Source organism: Pholcus phalangioides, unplaced genomic scaffold, assembly GCF_987345545.1.
Source record: "Pholcus phalangioides strain wild (caught in Gottingen) unplaced genomic scaffold, Ppha-v1.0 ptg000017l_1, whole genome shotgun sequence".
Lineage (NCBI taxonomy): Eukaryota > Metazoa > Arthropoda > Arachnida > Araneae > Pholcidae > Pholcus > Pholcus phalangioides.
Window position 1 is genome coordinate 41,645,244 of NW_028301610.1, and position 19,622 is coordinate 41,664,865.

Here is a 19,622-nt window from a genome sequence, read left to right on the forward strand (position 1 = left end):
TAGCTAGATTCATAGTGCCTAGGAATGCCACGTTGTCTGCTGGTGCCTTGGCAAGAGCTTGTAGCTTGTGCCAAAGACTAGGAAAAGGTGGAAAACTGCTATGAGCTTTTGAACCCTAAAACACCCCAAGATTTTGGGGCCAAAAGGGGGTTCTGGAATAGTTTTTCTTAAAGGTGGGTAAATAAAAACCTATAATCTTGGGTCAATAGCGCTCCGATATGTAGAGAATGGGAGAGGAAATTATAGTCTTCTATATTTGTACGACAATATATTGTACTATATTATACGGTGATGGTACATAGTTTTACGTTAAAATGTGACTTTTTCAGAAACAGTCTTTTTTCATAGTGTAGTGTCTCTTTTCTATGAATCACTGTTTGTTTCATAATTATGCATATACAGCAGTGTGCCGAATCGGAGAAATTATTCCTTGGAAAAAATTATGGCTGGTGTGTTTGTTAACTCATGACACGTATATCTCTCCTCCAATTAATCCAGCATTTCATAAACTTTTGGCACTCGTGCCCCCCCCCCGGCTTCGTCATCATTTATCCATGGCTGCCCAGAATAGCCTGATGCAGGGGGGGTTCTCGAACTTTTTCCACCCGAGGTGCCCCTTTCCCCTATTCAATGATTATCCGCGAGCTCCGCCAGCTTCCTCTGGAGCTGTTTAACAAAACATATTTTCGAAGAACCTTTTTCAGGGTCACCGCTCTGTGGCGTATCTGATAAAGATTGGAGGCGCACAGTTTGAGAATCCCTGGCCTAATGTAAAAAAACCCACTACTAACTACTGAATAAGCACGCAGCAATACACCAACGTGTTGAGACGTCCCTCAAAAAAGGGTGGCGATGAGCCACGAGCACACACACTTTGAGAATCCGTTGAATATTTCTGAAATAATATAAATGCACTATATATACTCATCGCTTTTTAAAGCAGAATTCCGGGCGTTATTTGTTTCTTTATTTTCCACAGCATTACATAGGTGGTCTATGCAGGGTCGTCTTGCAAGCATCAAAGGGAATTTTCTAAGGCCCTCTACCTGTTCAGAAATTCCTGCCTAACAGTTCACTCTCCAAAAATTTTAACTGGATCTCATCTTCATGCAGTCCCTTTTGCACTTGAGGCGCCAGGAATTGCCCATGTATTACAAGGAAAGTTTAAAAGTAACTGAAAATACATACATAATAGTATTTCAGAAAAACAGAAAGTGTCCACGAAACGTTCAGTCTACTCTTTAAAAAAATATCTAGTGTTTTTTTTTCAATTACCGCTTATCCGAGGGCTTACGATACTTTCTAATATGAACTATGGCGTCGTGAGGTTTGCCAGCACTTACCCGAAGGCTCTCTGGTCAAATTACGAGGGGAAAAATCAAAGAACTTATTAGTCCAGAGGGTTTTTAAACTTTGCATCACCAACCTTTGCCGGGGGTACCGCAGAGCATCCCAAAGATTTTTCACAGAGATTCTTTGTTAAACTGCTCTGGGGAAGCCACGGGAAACATTGATTAATGTAACTGGGCACAGCGGATGGGAAAAGTTTGAGAACCTTGCGCTAGTCTGTGTACAATTCATCACTCATATATTTTCATTCTTCTCTGATTTGTTATAAAACACTTCGTATGAATTTGTTTCACCATAAATAAATATACATATACTATGCACAATGCATTTTTAAGTTTTTCAACTTCGAGCAGAACTCCCCTTTACAAAGTATCTCCAAAGGAAGCCGGTAGATAATAAAACATAAAAAATATTTCAATCGATTCATTTACCTGCCACTCTTACTTGGATTCGGAAGATGAGCAGTGGCATTACAAACACGCCTCAGAGATACTTAAATATATCACGGACACATACGACAATTTCTGGCGCACACTAATTTGTTTGAAGCAGTCTTTCCTAAACCTTTTTGGATTCAGGCCACCCTCTACTTGTGTATCTGCAATCTAGTAATATATCATAACCACTGCGATTGTGTGGGCATCATGATAGATTCATCCCGGTTTGAACCCCACTTGTGGCAGTTGACTGGAGCGAGTCTTTTGTTTTTCAATTTCTAGGTACGAATGCGCTAACCGATCTTTCATTTCGAAAGCCTTCCCGCAGAAAGCAGGCAGGCTTTCACCGTGGTATTTGCATAACACGAAAACTTCAGGCATCTGCCAGTTTCACTTCTAATATGGAAGACAGATGGCAAAACTTCTCAAACTGAAACCATGCATAACTATGACATCATATATACGTTATAGTCACATACATTGGCGTACGCAAAGGAGGTGGGGGTTGGGGTTTTCTGCATACGCCTATGGTCACGCATAATATAAGAAAGAACTTTCCGGCATGCATTAATTTGTTAGAAATTCCATAAGACAAATGTCTTGGAAGTACATGCACGATTGAATAGAAGTAGTGTACATGTGATACGTGCTTATGATAAGAGTGTTACATAATAAAAGTGATTAAATGGAAGCATGAAGATTTCTCTGTACTGTCATATCTCGGAATAATTGAGAGAGAAAGAAAATATATATTATTTCCTTTTTTATTTTATTCTCCTATCATTTTTTATATTTTAATCTAAATTTTTTCCAACAACCTTTTAGGGTGACTTCCCAGTTGTTTTTGGTGTTTGCATTTGTATAAATACACAAAACATAAAATGGAATTTACATTTTTTTGAAATTAATTAAAAAATTAAAATAAATTAATCAATTGAAAGGTAATTAATTTAATTTGAAAAACAACATCAAATGGAAACAAAATAAATTTGATTTCTTTAAATTGGGAAATTTAAAGTTCTTTCCATTAATGCGTAATTTTAAGTTTGCGCCTCAAGCACGAATAAAAAAATGGCGCCTTTCACAATTTCGCTCCCCCACGGACCAAAACCTGGCTATGCCACTGCGATGAGTATGCAACCTTCAAGTGAGGTGAGTGACATTGACCACTTGGAAAAGTTCACCTCAGGAACACCATTGAAGACAGAGCACCTTCCTGAGGTTGCACATTGTTAGAACACAAAGGATCACATCCACTGATGAAACATGTTGATGATCACCAACACAACACTGTAGACCAAGATATTATGTAACTGCAGGTAGATGTTACGTTTTACAGATCACCCGATCCTTTCAGGAACCATTTTCCACCAAACTAGACTGCATGATAAAACAATATTAAATTGACTAAAAGAACATACTTTTAACAACTATCCAGACCAGCCGGAGTAGCCTAGCACAAGGAGATTACGTATTACAACATTAGTAGCACCACAACAACAACAACTAGTTGTTAGTAGAGGGGTTGATAACCCATCAGCCACACTGAGTGAAGCGAATAGACTGGTTTATCCAGGGCTATTTGTACTCACCAAGAATCGGTTTCTTCTAAGTGCACTTGATAAACTTATCTCTGGCACATTGGGAAAACTATGACATCAGTCCGTTGATTTGCATATTGCCACATAATAACAATTATTTCAGGTACTCTGTATTTCCGCTGGTTCTGTATGGTTCATTGTCTTGGTCTTACCCATAATAGCCCTACCGATATCAGGGGGAAGTCTAGCCGTCTTCTTCTATGTTTTTCGAACTGTCATCCAGAGGTATGCTGAGGTATATCCCAGACAAAATCTATTTTGTTGCTGAGAAGTATAGTTAGAGGAGAAAGCACTTCTGCATACTTTGGAACAAAATGTGCCCAGTAATTTACCATGTCTAACATCTGTTTCAATTCCTTCTTATTTGTTGGTGACATGATCATCATCACATAGCAATGATTTTCTCATAATCTGGGTGAATTCCTTGGCTATCAGTGATGTGACCAACAAATTTAATTTTGCTCGTTGAGAAGATACATTTTCTTTGTTCCAAACAAACATCCTTTAGTTTCTGACAAACTTCTCTCAATCTCACATTGTGCTCTTCTTCAGTAGACCCCCCACACTTTTCTGAAATGGAAGGAGATACATACAAATGTGTTTCTGAAATGGAAGGAGATACTGTCGTCCAATCCTGTTTTGAAAATCTTCAACCCCAACCAGAAATCCATAGTTACTGCCTATGCATCTTCGTATGGCTTGGGAGCCATCTTACACCAAAAGCAAGATGATGGTCAGATTGGGGTTATTGCCTATGGTTCCAGAACTTTAACCACAGCTGAGACTCAATACACCCAAATCAAAAGGGAAACCTTAGTTATTGCATGGGGGTCAGAGGAGGGAGAGTTGCCCCCCCCCCCCGTCTTTAGAAAATACACTAGAAAAGGTACATATATATTTAAAAATATATGTACATACATTGGGTATATGTTCTTTGCCCCCCCCCCCAGAAAAAGTTGCAATGACGGTCCTGATGGGGGGGGGGGGGTGAAAGATTGAAGGATTACTTAACAAGAACTCACTTCAAGATAGAGAGTGATCATAAACCTCTATCTCTGATTCCTATCTTCTCCAGAAAACATTTGGACGACAAAAGATCAAATTGAGGATGATGCAATACTCTTATGACATAGTTCACATTCCAGGAAAGAAACTGTATGCAGGAGATGGTTTATCCAGGAGTCCTCATGTGTATCTAAACAAGACAAATGAATTGGAAGAGGAAATAGATGCATGTGTCCAAATGGTTAAAGATACTCTACCAGCTTTAATGAAAATACTAGAGGAACTGAAAGAAGCACAACTTACTGATGAAGTTGGTCAGAAAAACTTTCATTATGTACAGGGTGATTATAAATAAACTGACACTACTCAGATGTAGGGAGCTCCCATTCTGATGGAGGTATTTTGATAAAACTTGGTATATATGAACCATGGGGGAAATAAAGATTCAATATAAAAAATAGTTAAATTTTTGGCCACCGGGAGAAAAAAGTGGTGCCTTTTTACCACAGTTATCTTTTCTCCATAGTCCAAACAACATATATACCAAGTTTCAATGAACTACATCCACCACAATGGGCGGAGAAGTGTCAGTATATACTGGCACTACTCAGACCTGTGCCCGGAACAGGTGAACTCTTTTTATTGAGGGAAACACTTAAAAGAAGAAAACACTCTTTTTATTGTTAGCAGAAAAATGGTTGGTGGAGGGGGGGGGGCAAGGTTTCTAGGGAGTGGATGACTTTCTCAATTCTCTTTATTTTTTCCATCACTATTGGACAACAAAAGAGAAAGCAAACTGCTCAGTATCTCCTTTAAGGTGAAAGAAAAAAAAGCTAATGTATGATGTGGGGCCCAATGGCCGATACGTTACAACATGTTCAACACTGCAGTGAGCCACTTCTAGTAACTGAACAAGCCATGCTTACAGGGCTGGCTAAAGGGCATCATGGGGCCCCCGGGCCAAGGGATTTTTCTGAGGCCTTACCAGGCAAATTCTTGAAAACTTCAACCAGATCTCATTTTTGGGAGGGGCCCCTTCTTCTCTTGAGGCCTTCACTGCATGCCTATAGATGCTCTTTGTGTGTCAAAGTAGCAACAGAAAAAAATGTTCTGATACACATCAAGTAGATGATAATCAGTAGTTGCAAGGAGCTCTTAATCTGAAAAGTGACATATTCTTATTCTTCAGGGAAATTTGTATACAGTATGCACTGTATGTGCACTGCTCATCAACTCAAACCTTCAATTTTTTTCTCATTACTGTTATTTTTCGTGTTTATTTTGCACAGTAATTTTTTTTAAATACCTCAAAGATTATTTTCTATTTATGTGTATCTAACATTTCTAATTCATTTTGGTGCCCTTTATAATTTGGCACCCTGTGCAATTGCACAGGTTGCATCGCCCCAAGACCGCTACTGTCTGCCTTTCTGGCTACATCATTATGAAATCTCCATCCAGGATGGGACAGTGATGAGAGACTGTAGAATCATCATTCCTCAATCACATCAAAGTGAATGTTCGTCTATTGGCCTGGAATAAGTAAAGAAATAGAAGAGAAGGTAAAAAATTGCACAGCTTGTATTCAAGAATCTAAGAACAAGCACCAACCTCTCATTCCAACACCATTTCCCAAAAGACCATGAAACATGATAGGTATGGACTTGTTCAAGTGTAAGAATTCATGGTATCTTATCTTATCAGACTTCTGTTCTTGTTTTTCTGAAATTGATAGACTGACAGCTGCTGAAATCATAAACCATTGCAAGTCCATATTTGCTCAACATGGGATTCCAGATATTGTTTGATCAGACAATTTGCCTCAGTTTGATCCAGTGCAAACATTGCAATTTCAAACGTTTTCTAAAGGGTATGGATTCACACACATTTCTATTAGCCCAAAGTTTTTTCAAACTTATGGACTGGCTGAGTCAACAGTGAAAACAGTTGAAATGTTGATTAAGAAGTCAGAAGATCCATGTGTTGCTTTGATGGCATATCGATCAACTCTTCTAAAAATTGGGTTCAGTCCAGTAGAGTTGTTGATGGGTAAAAGAATTAAAACAACTTTGATAACCGCTAAAAGTCAATGGCAATCACAAACAGTAGATGGAAAAACCATCGAGATCAAGAAAAAGAGAAGAGTCAGAAGACAAATGCCAAAATTACAACCAAAGACATGGAGTGAGATATCTCAAGGAATTACAGACTTATGCAGAGACCATGTCCAATTCATCTCCAGAAGATGAATTGGACATTCCTCCATTGGAACATTCAGATCCAGACATTCCAAGTCTTGTGGCAACTCCATCAAATTTGAGTAGCAACAACTCTGCTGTAAGGGTTCCTTATGTGACTAGAAGTGGAAGGATTGTTCATCCCCCCCCCCCCCCCAATAGGCTCAACTTATGAAAAAAAGGGGGAGATGTGTAACAGTCATCATCATTGAGATAGGAAGGAGAATCAAGGCCATCTGGATGTAAAGATAGTAATTGAACAAGCCACGTGTGTAGATGCTCTTTGTGTGTGTGCTGTCTTTTGATTCTAATAAAGTGATAATACAATACTTATTGGAGGATAAGTTGTTTTTAGACTTTTATTTGAAGGCATTTTTATGTTTTTTCAAGTAAAAAATTTATTAAATCCGAAACTTAATAGAAAATTACAGATTACAAATACAAATAACTAAGTAATAATAAATGCAGACAACATAGTTAGAAATAAAAAAAATACAAAAAAATGAAAATGTTTATGAGTGGTCAAGGAGTGAAGATGTTACCTGTACTGACCACCAGATAAAATAATATGCAGTTTATGTTTAAATAATGTTTTAAAGCAGTTTCCCAAACTCTGTTCTATCGCCTCCTTCTTCAGAAATTTTTTTCTCTCATCGCCCCCAACTCAAGCATCACATAGGATCCTATTTTATACCTGTGGCTTCTATCGCCCACTTTAGGAAACACTGTTTTGAAGCAATGTATTTAGTGAAAATTTGAATAGACCAATCGCGTAGCTCCATTTTGCAAGCATCCAATCAAAGTGCTGCATTAGTCTTACATGCAGGCTCTCAGCTTCATTTTGACCATGATGTTTGAAGTGATGTACTTTGAATAGATGTACTTTTTTCCCCTGAGCAACAGAGAGTTAAGATTTAGTATCGAACCCCAGTGGGGTTCTCGGTCAGCGTGATTAGTGGTTAAATATTTTTCCTCTGAAGATGCCACGCAATGTGTGTCGAAATGCATTAGGAGTTTTTGCATTTTTTATATATTTGCCTTATTGGTTGGGGACTTCTTAAGATGTGGAAATTGTTTTTCCAAAGCTTTCAGAGGGTAAGGTTTGTTCCATATTACCCACAATTCCACAGTACATGTGTCAGCAAAAGCAAAAAACCATTATCTCAGTTGTGATCATATGAAATTAAATGAACAAAAAGCAAAACATTTGTTAAAAATTTTTGCTTGGCAAGCAAATCGCTCGTTAACCAAAGTTCCACTGTTCCATTGATCGACTTAACAGACTCAATTTAAATGTACTAACTTATGTAATTATAGAATAGAATAGATTTTATATTTATGTTATGTTAATTATAACTTAAATGCAATAAACTTAAGGAAGTCCAGCAAAAAAATTATCAGTAACTTTCATTTTCAGGTGCATATCTGTTAAATGTCATGTGGTCTGACCGAGAGATTAAAGGATGCCCCCTTAAAGTACAGGTGTCCTCAACTTGTGATGCTTCAAAAGTCGCTTGCTCAGGCAATGGACTTAGAGGTGGTACTGTAGGAAAAGAGATTAAATCTTTCATTGATACAAGAAAAGCAGGACCTGGTATGTGTATATTTTGTCAGTTGCTTTAAATATGTTTTCATCAATTCTATTTTTTTTCAAGAATAAATTTCAAAATATTTTATTATTGTGAGTCTGAATTTGAAGACGTGGTTGTTTTACTGGCCGTGTGTGATAAACATGAAATTTATAAGAACCTTCAACAAAAATTATATGCATAGTGTGGCAGCTGCATACATTAGGTCACTTGATGCTGGTTGATTCTATTTTTATGTTTTGAATGAAAAATGAAACATTGTTCCAACACATCCACGCAGTTTAACTGTTTCCCCTACTAGGTTAAGTTTATACATCCTTGACTTATTTGGAGGAATTGTATATAGACTTTTGTACTTTTTTGACTGTAGAGTGAAGTTGAAAAAAACATTTCCCATTCATCTCAGCATTTTTAAATTTTTAATAAGAAAATTTTTTTTTTGAAAAGTTGACAGCACGAAAAGGTAAGGGGAGGATGACAAATGCTTAAAAAAGGTAGATGTTGTGTTTGTTGATAATAAAATTCTCTCATTCCTGTATGTAAACAAAGGTTGCAGTTTTGGAGAATTTTTGCTGGTACTTCCTCAGTTCTAGTTTTAGAGACTTCATTTGAAATTGTTTTAATGATATTATTATAAATTTTATTATTTGCAAAACAAGCTTGTTAAAAGGAAAAAAGTATTCAAATATAAAAGTTATTTATGCTGGGTTTTTTTGTGTCCCTCTCCATTGTGCAGTGGATATGCCATTCATTGGAATCACAAATAATGTTATCATTCGGATATTGTTATCACTTTTGCTAAGTACAGACCTGAAGTATATCACAAAATAGGAAAAACTATGTTTATAATTAATTAAGATTTAGGTTTATATTAATCAGTTTTTTTTTATCCAAAGTTCTTTTTACTCATCTTGAAGCTGAATTTTACTAGATTTTTGTTACCCTGTAAGTTGATGTTATCAGCCTGGAGTCTATGTAAGAGTAATGTTTTCTGTGTAATGCTTGCAGCACTATAACAAGCATTACACAGAAACAAGCTTCACATTAGGTTCACAACATGGACACACACATTCCAACATGTACCAATTCGTTGGAAGTTCTGCAGAGGAATATGGACAAGGTGCATGCATGGTTTAGTAGTAGTAGTAGTCTATGTAAGAAGTCAGGATATGTATCCCTCTCCATTGTTGACAAACATTTCCATGCTCTGTTCACATCTTCCTCTTCAGGCCACAGTAGCCACTATGATGCATGTACAGTACACGTGACATTCACAATGGATTTCCTATAGCTAAAGTAAAGGGAAAATGAAGGGAAAGAATAAGTCCCTTCAGCTTTTGATTAATATGCTTCCATTGACCAGGTTCACAGTTCCTCATTCGAAAGGCTCTCTCACAGGGTCTATAGCAAGAGTTTCCAACATAAAAGCTCTCATGGAACCTGTAATGGTTATAAGGCTGTTCTGTGGAAACCTTGATGGTTATAAGGCTGTGAGCATATGTTTGGTTAGAAAGGTGTTGGCAACATGTTGACTTTTGAGTTGTCCAGCAAGAACATGCATAGATGAACCATTATAATATAACCACCCTCTGCTTGCAGCATCGAATGTACTCAGACACAGGCCAATGAAAGCGACATGCCCAAGATTATACCACGAAGAAACCAGCTATCTATAAGATTGGTTTTCATTTACACTATGAATAGAACAGCTGATTTAACAAACTTTCATAAAAGACAAATTGTGATGGAACATGCACTTCGAGAATGTATGAAAAATATGGTAATTGCTGGTGTATTTTTCATTCAAAGTTTTTGGGCGTGTAATGAATATTTTCTGTTGTGTATCAAGCATCAAGTATTTGCTCACTTGCCTGTTATGCTGCAAAAATGAAATAAAATGAAGCATTTGCAGTGAATATTGTTGATGTCAAAATGACACAACTATGAAACATTTTTTTCATTGATAAATATTTTATTCTATTGATTAAAAAGAGTGTAGAAAACATTAACCACTTCAAATAATGCATTCCTGGAGAATCTCTAGCAGTCATCAGGTAGCAGTGGATAGGAATGCAAGCTGTATACACCTGTAGCAAGGTCTGATGGCAACAGATTCTTTATGCTACTAAATTGATTCTCCATTGACCTGGGTTGCTATTTTCCCTTGTTGAAGGCAATGTGTGTGAAGGACCAGCAGCACAAGCTATTTTGGCTTTTCAAAGAATTCACACTCCTAGCAGAGAAAATGTTTCTGAAAATTCATTTTTTTACGACTTATAATTTCTTGATGAACATGAAAGTAAAATTTGTGTCTTATCCATTGCATGAAGTTTGATTCAGCTTCTGGTTTTAAAAATTCAGTGCAAAAAAACTCAAACAAAATACATAAACCATAAGAACTAAAAGTGTCACAGAGTGAAAAGATGGTCGATTTTAAGCAAGCGAGCACATAAATTTCTAGAGGCTGCCAATTGTTTTTTGTTTGCCATTTTATGTTACATTACAAGTTCTGATTTTATAGTGAAAAGTACCTGTGTGTTAACTGGGTTGTGGATTCAAAATTTCCAATTTGCTCATTCATGTACTGTGACAGTCACTCATCAAAATTTTTTCATATGCTTTGCTTTTGAAATTAAACAAAAGAATAATCTGAAGGGAAAAGATATCAATATGCAATGCCTTTCTTGAATTCTTTCCATGATTCAAATGTCTGTGCACCCTGACCGACAAGGTTGGGAGAGAAATCTGCTGGAATTACTGTTTTTTTTAATTGTTTAGTCATCTTAAATAGTCAGAATTTTTTTTAAATACTACAATTTTGTTAAGATTCAAAATAAAGAACAGCTTTATGAGTATCAGAGAAAAGAAAGTTAAGGCTCTCCAGGTTTCAGAATTATTAAGGGTTTTGCTACATTTGGTTCCATGGAGCACCAAAAAAGCTCTCATGGAACCCTAGGGTTCTGTAAAATTCCAATTGGAAACCTATGGTCTATAGTATGTACATATAGATATATCATAATCAGCATTAAAATTCAATTATACGAGCTTCTTCTGGAAGTTTAATAACAATGCATCAGTATCTTCAATCATGATCTTTGACATTAGAAATAATGATCTTCATCAGATTATCAATGAACTGAATGAAAATAAAGCAACTAGATATGATAGAATAACAATGAAAATGATCAAAATCATACAGTGCACCCCAAAAGTTTAGACACGTAATGAAAATTAATCAAAGGAAAACCAAATTATTGAATAATAAAGATTATCAGATACTTCTTTCTCTAAAAATGTAACATTTTAATATCAAAAACAAAGCTGTAATTTATAGTATAAATCTTTTTTTTGTAAAAATAAGGTTTGAAATGGAGTAAAATGTGGCTCCAGCTGGATTGTTGTGCCAAGTTTGATATTTTTTTTTATTCTTTACATTTTGATATGTATATTCCAAATATCTTAGGTGCCATTTTTTTCTTACACATTTTTGAGGAGATTTTCAACATTGCATCCAAGGTGGCTGCCATTTATTGCCTTCCTTAATATTCATTCCAGACTATTGACCAGTATGTCACATTGTATGTTTTTTTATGGTTTTGGGATCAAGAAATACGAATTTGCAATCAGATTAGGTGTACATAGAGTTCTTCAAGTGTTTTATGTGATGTGAAATGATGCAAATAAAGCACAAAGAAATATGAATTACATTATATATAGTGAACCAATTATACACAACTTTTATTAACAAATTATACACAAACAAAAGTATTTAATGAAATAGCATAAATAATTGAAGATATTGAACAGAATCATTAAAAGCAGCACTTGTATGTATTGCATTTTTTCTGAATCACTATTGTTGCTGCATTGATATTAATAATCCTTTACATTGTTACAGTCACTGCATTTGCAAAGGGCAGTGCAATCAAGAGAATTCTTTAAACAAGAACATTTCCCCCCACTTGCACACATACCCTTACACTTACATTTGACAGGTTCAATAATTCCTTTTGGTGCAGGTATCTCCAGTCATTTGACTGAAGAAATTGCTTCTTTGCTATTTATTTCCCACCCATTACCAATAAGTGGTTATATTGTTGGTCAAGGATTTTTGTAGCCCCTTTCCAATGATGTTGGATCATAGAGTATGTGGCTTCAGTGGTCCAAGGGGCCGCTGCGGTGGTTGAGTGGTCATAATGACGGACTCGCGTTGCGAGGATCCGGGTTCGAACCCCACCGTCACCGCAGTGGTGGTCGGCTGAAGTTGGTTTCCTGTGGTTCCCAACTTCGAGTCGCAAATGCGAGCCGATCTCTCCATTAAAAAGTCTCGCCACAGAGAGCAACAGGCCTACAACGATTAATTATTCAATCATTACACTTCACTCATAGTTAGAAAAACTGGTGGAAGATGGCAGCACTACATATAACAAGCATTACACAGAAACAAACTTCACATCAGGTTCCACTACACGTACACGCACATTCCCGCATGTACCAATTCGTTAGAGGTTCCGCAAAGGAATATGGACGAGGTGCATGTCTGGGTTTAGTAGTAGTAGTAGTGGTCCAAGGGTTGGTGGTAACTTCTCTCCCCTCAAAACTTTTACTTCTGAAGAGATGCCATCTTAACGCTGGAATGGTTGAAAAATGAGTACTTTTCGAATAAACCAAGTTGGTGAATTTTTCAAACAAAGATAGATTGGATAATGTTTTCACAATAGCTCCCCAAGTTGTTAAAAAGCTATTAGAATGTCATTATCACACTGAAGATTGAGGGTACACTTTTATCCACTTGTCTTTTGAAATGCCTACAAATTTTCCTCCCATCTCCACCAGTATAAGCATGTAGGTCCCGGGTTCAAACCCCACCGTCACCACAGTGGTGTTCAACTGAAGTTTGTTTTCTGTGGTTCCCAACTTCAAGGTGCAAATGCGAGCCGATTTCCCCTTTAAAAAGTTTCGCCACAGAGAGCAACAGACCTACAAACGGTACAAATGTAATTCAATCATTACACTTCACTTCTGAAATATAGATGGCAGCACTGAAAATCAGACACAACACTAGATAATACAATTGAATAATCGACGTTAGATAATCAACGAGATACATACTCAGACTGTTAGGTACACACACTTACACTTCTGGCACAACTCACTAGGTTGTAAATTGCCCATAGATGGTGATAGAACTGAGTTGTGCTTGGTTTGAAAGAAAAAAAAAAGTATAAGCATGTAAACCTAGTAGACCTCTGACTTTAGGAACACCTATTGCATGATACTTTTCATTAATATTAATTTTTCTGTGTTTGCTGCCTCAACCCATAACTAAATTAATTTCACTGTTTACTTGAAACCAAGTCAATCAACAATATGAAGATGCCAGTATCTTGTGAAAACACATCAATCTCATAATTATTGTGATGGTTCACTATATCAAGTATAGGAAGGGTTATAATGGTGTCTGCTTTTCCATGTGTATGGTCAGTTAAATCTGGATCAAAAACATTCGTGTGGTTACTGTATGCTTTACTGCCAAAAACAACAACAATTTTCTTCTCACTAGCAGCGAAAACCTTAGTAATTTATTCCCAAGATATTATGAAAGAAAAGTCTTCAATGATACCAACATTATATTGATACTATTTGTAACAATAAATCTAATAGGTTCTGTCAACCCCAATTGTTTCTTACGTGGGTTGTTTACTTGTTTGTTCCTTCAATGAATTCTCAAGGTATTGGTCAAATATTATTCTCCCCTCAGTGTATCCATTTGTTATTTTCATAATGATCTCAGTGAAACATTTGCAAAGTCTTCACAGGTTTTCATGGTAGGTGTTTTTTTATTGATTGTATAATTACCATTCCATCTATAATACACACTTTGTCTATCATTGAGGATTCTAATGATTCAGGTATAGAAGAACATTTATATTTCTCTATCACAACAATAAATGAACTTTTATCAGATGTAATATGAATATACCCATCAGAAAAAATTAATGATCTTGCTTTTACAGAGAACTCATAGTTTCCAATTGCATCTTTTGGGTTTGTATACATTCAAGGTCTGGAGGGTCATCATCTTCTCCATAACAATAACAAAACAAACAAGCAGTTGCCTATGTTCTCAAATTTTAATCAATTTATCACAAATCTTAAATACAGTATTCTTGTTGCACGTACTGAATGTTTTCAATTTCATTTTCTTCCCAAATTGACATTTTAGCAGTTTCACTTTCCAGTCTATTTCTTACAAATTCTTTGAATTTTAATTTGCCTTTTTGGTCATGATTCAGAATATCATCTTTTCCTGATTCTGGAACCTTCATAGATGATACAATATTCATTAGTGTGGTGTTATCTCAGAAAGGGTTTCCTTCACAATAATCGCAAATACTCTCTTTGACAACAAGTGAATTGTGAAAAATTCCTTGTATCATGGAGGTCTGAAGTTGATAGTGATTCTTGGGCTGTTTAGAGACTTCATTTGGACAGTACTTTTTATAGAAACTTGAAACAATGCATGATATTTCTGGTGCACACAAGAAATACCTATCTTTCAAGTGTGCTCTCATTCTGAGTTAAACCAATATCTCCACCAATGTTCTTCAGGTCTTAGATTTTCTGTTCCAAGTTCTGGTCTGAATATAGTTTAGGAAACAGCAAATTCGATTTGGATATTGCAAAACCTCCAGCTTCAAGAGCATTCCATACTTCTGGGAATGTTTTTTTAAGGTCCTTCATCTGTGCTATGTATACAGGAATATGTCTTGCATAATGAAATAAGTCATGAGCAAAATAATACTTGATTTGTTTCTCTAATGATGAGAGATGCAATGCCCAATCTCCCATGGATATAGTAAATGTGTGTATATAAAAAAACATATACAGTGGAGAGAAAAATGAAAATGATTCAGAGAATGAAGATAGTGATATTAGAAAGACTTTTTGACAGTGAAACAATAGTGAGTGACCCTGAATGGTATTAGAAGACTCTTGAGTATAGATGCATTTGAAAATGATTATGGAATATTCTATGAAAAACATGTGCGTAAACTTGTTCCAGAATCTACAACACAAGTGACTTCGGAAAAATATTTTACTAACTGCATATAACTGGCTATATGGTTTGACAAACCTTTATGAAAAATTTATTGATGGATGTTCAAACTAATTTGATATTATGAGAGTACTGATATTGAATTAGTAATTCCTGATCATATTTTAATGTATTTCTTAAATATTTGAAAGAAACATGACGCAGTTGCTGGGTATGGGTAACTATGTATAGGCAGAAGAGAAAAATCTGCATTCATAAGAATCATAAGTAGGTGAATCAAAGGCGATTCTTATAAGCACCATCTAGTTGATCTACTGCAAATATATGTTTATTATAAATCAATTTTTCTGACAAAAATAATCATAATTTATTTCTTTTTAAAAGCCAAAAAGAAATAAATACCTTATTCAAAAAAGTATCAGCTACTTGTAAAGCTGGAACTAGATACTTTGTCAGCAAGGCAAAACCCCAAGAGAATGTGGTTGCCTTATTATTATTATTATTTATTATTAATGATTTATTAGGCTGTAGGAAGGACCTAATAGGTCCTTAAGAGCTGCATCATGTTTTTTTTCCTCTTTACTCTTTCTTCTTATGTATGCTGCAATATATATGTATACGGAGGTGCCAACATGAAGAAAACATTGAAGGGGCTGAAAGTTGCTGTTCATCCTGTATATGCGAGACTCAAGCATGTACACAGAAGGATGGTGCATTGCATTTTTTTTTTCAGAAATTATTTGGGGAGGCTTATCTCCCTTACAAAATTTAATAGGGGGGCTCAAATGACCTCAGCCCCAAGGTTCTGGTGCCTGCATATGTATATGATTGTGCTGTTTGCAGTTAAATAAAAACCCATGAAACAGTTCTTTTTTAACTCCTTGCAATGGCTGAATTAAAGAAAAAACTTGAGCTTGTGTGTGTGGCATAAGAAAAAAACTTCACATTTTAGAACAGCATGTAAGTTGCTAAAAATGAGTACTGAAGATTCATAACTGTTATTGTTTTGAGTATTTTCATACCTTTTTCCAGTCTTTTAAACTTTTTTCAAAAGCTTTTTCATTCAATTGCTAATCTAAAACTTTTGCAGGTGAACTTACTGCTCATTGTATGGGTCCTCATAAAGTTGCATATTGTGAGTTGTACGATCATCGTGATGGAACCTTTTCCTTGTATTTGAAGCCTCAAGAAGGTGGAAGACACCTCCTCACTGTGAAATATGGAGGTGAACATGTACCAGGTTGGTAAAATAGATAAATTTTGTGATTATTTTTAGGCCACTGTGCTACTGAATCGTGAACTTTAGGTTTGTTACTTTTTACTTTCACTAAAACTTTTGTCTGCATCAAGTTTTTAAATTGAGCAGTGGTGTAACAATTTTTTTGATGCTCAAACTTTTTTCCTCAGAGTAATTTTAACTTAATTGAGTAAAAATACGATCACTGGGAGAAAATATTTCCTTCACATGTTTTCCAACTGGACTTCCTCCCCCCCCCCCCCCACCCAGTGGCATGAGCACCCACAGTAATCTGTGGCGGGGGGGGGGGGGTCTTTGCACTTCCAGAATTGAAATTTCTCATATGAAGCTAAAGAATAGTACTTTAACCTCCGTATACATATATATTGCAGCATACATAAGAAGAAAGAGTAAAGAGGGAAAAACACTATGCAGCTCTTAAGGACCTATTAGGTCCTTCCCAGAGCCTAATAAATCATTGATAATAATAATAAGGCAGCCACGTTCTCTTGGGGTTTTCAATAGTAAGTTTAAAACACTTCAAACATCCTTACCCATCACCTTCATGCAAATATGGTGGAACAATTCTGAGGTGGTGAAACAGTGACTGAGAAATCTGTAGACAAGATTTTTTTTGTGTTGAATAATAAACAATAGACTGCCCTGCAAATAAGGAAATATTGTTCACATCCAGAATATTTGAATTATACCATAATATTTATTAATTTTTGGCTCGCACCAGAAAATTTGTTATTTGTTTTTATTATGAAAGTTTTTATACTGAAAAGAGGGATATACCAAAATTAAAATCAGCGATAAGTTCAAATCAACATTCCTTCTAATATTTTTTATGTGTGCAGATCTGTTTTTTTTCTGCATGGTATTCAGGTGGTACCATATATGCTGATGGCGTACATGAAAATTTTGTGTATGTGGAATCTTTTTGGATCATTTGTGGTATTGCATACTCACAGTTTATAGGAAACATTGGTTCATACCACAAACACTATGATAAAACTGCAGCTATGTGACATTCACCAGCAATGTTTCATTTGAAGTTGTAAGATTAAATATACAGGGTGTGAAGTCATATCCTTTTCTACCTTTTTCCTTTTAAACCATTGGTAAAAGATATCCAAATAACATGCCCATTTTTGATATGTCATTCATTTCACTAGGGCTGCATGTGTACTGAAATACAAAATTCAATTTTTTATATATGGTCCCCATAAACAATTTTTATGATCAGAACTATAAGTGAAAGGAATGAGTAGACGCTAAATGTGTTACAGAACATATATATTGCCGATTGAAAGTTAGGGACACATCTTAGAATTTAAAATGTGTCCAGAAAGAAAATTTAAACATTCTAGCAAACTGCAACTGCAAAAGAATGGTTTTCTTTTTAGTTTGTCTCTTGGTATATGCTGCACTCCCCCCCCCTCCCCATTTTAGCAAATTTTTGAACTCAAACATGTTTGATAAGGGAAGAAAATGACATATCTAATATGGGCTTGTTATATGGTTCCTATTGCAAGTATGTTTTTATTGTCAACAGTTCAAAACATAAAGGGTGTATTAGGATATGACTTCACACCCTGTATATACACATTCATATTGTATTTTAATGTGTATAAGGAACCCCCTTGAATTTTTGGGCTTAAAATTTAGAAAAAAGTTGAAACGATATATCTTTAATACTATCCACGCAGAAGCCCCCTATTTTTGGGACTATTTTTTGGCTTTTTATATTTTTTGATCCTTTCGTTGTTAGAACTGCATTTTCTGCACAGAGATTTCTTACCCATTGAAAATGTATTGCTTGTTTTTTGTTATTGCATAGGGAGAGATCTGACATTGCTGTTTTTTTTCTGATATAGTCATGTTTGTTGTCAGCAAAACTCTGATGTCTGGACAAATAAGGGTTTTGAATAAGCTTTTTATTTCAACAAGAATGAAATAACCTTTATGGTTTTATTTTTTCTACAAATTGACAAAGGAAAAGTCAAATGTTGGAGAAAATGTGCACTGGCAAATGAATGATACTTGTACGGTATAACATCAAATTTTCTCTAATATAGGTGTGCTCACTCTGGCTAATTAAAAGCATCTTTGCTGACCCACTAATGATGGAACAAAAATACTACTTTGCCCAAAAATGTAGTAATGTGAATCTTATGTGAAAGCTAGTAGAAATGTTACCACTTGATGATTGTTTTACTGCAAAATTGTTTCACATTTATTTCAGTTTTTCACTGAGTATTGGTGGACAATTGACATGTTAAAATATTTATTCTCAAAGTGATAAAAAATTCTTGAAACCTTCGAGTTTTACAACAAAACAAAGTATGGTGTTGATCAGATGGCTTGCAAGTACTCCGTACAAGTATCATTCATTTGCCAGTGCACATTTTCTCCAACATTTGACTTTTCCTTTGCTGATTTGTAGAAAAAAATAAAACCATAAAGGTGTTATTTCGTTCTTGTTGAAATAAAAAGCTTATTCAAAACCCTTATTTGTCCAGACATCAGAGTTTTGCTGACAACAAACAGGAAAAAACAGCGATGTCAGATCTCCCTCTGCAATAACAAAAAAACCAGCAATACATCTTCAATAGGTAAGAAATCTCTGTGCAGAAAATGAAGTTCACTGCGTTTGAACACTTTAGTGAAAATTTCACTTGAATATATTCAAAATTGAAAAAGTTATGATTTATTTTCTCAAACAATGCCACTTAAAAACCGATCCTCGGAAAAGTCACCCGTATCTTTTTTTGATAAATTAAAAAAAAAAAATTCTGAAAAAGTTTTAGAGATACACAAATAATATTCTGAATGCTTAGTAAGGATGGTGAAAACAACAAATAAAAAAAATAATTGAAATCTGTGCCCATGGGTATCATTTCTGGGTGTGATTTGACATGGAATAACCCACATCCAATCTGAACTCGCTGAGCTATTCGGCCAAAAAGAAAGACAACCAGAAAAACTGAGATAAAGAGTGAAAAGATCCTTTACAAAGAACAGAAGGAACCTAATTTTTCAGTTTCTGTATAGATCTGAACCTGAAGAGCCAGATGCATCTAGGTTCTCATCACTTATGCAA

The 19,622-nt window shown here is 35.5% G+C and overlaps 1 protein-coding gene across 1 annotated transcript in view; it reads left to right on the forward strand.

Moving 5' to 3' along the window:
• Window positions 1-19,622, forward strand: part of jbug (filamin-type immunoglobulin domains fbug) — a 302,454-nt gene that overhangs the window by 267,767 nt on the left and 15,065 nt on the right. Inside the window, exons 45-46 of the mRNA XM_089246657.1 lie at window positions 8,048-8,224; window positions 16,370-16,519. Coding sequence (XP_089102783.1) covers window positions 8,048-8,224; window positions 16,370-16,519 — 327 coding nt within the window. The remainder of the gene's footprint in view (window positions 1-8,047; window positions 8,225-16,369; window positions 16,520-19,622) is intronic.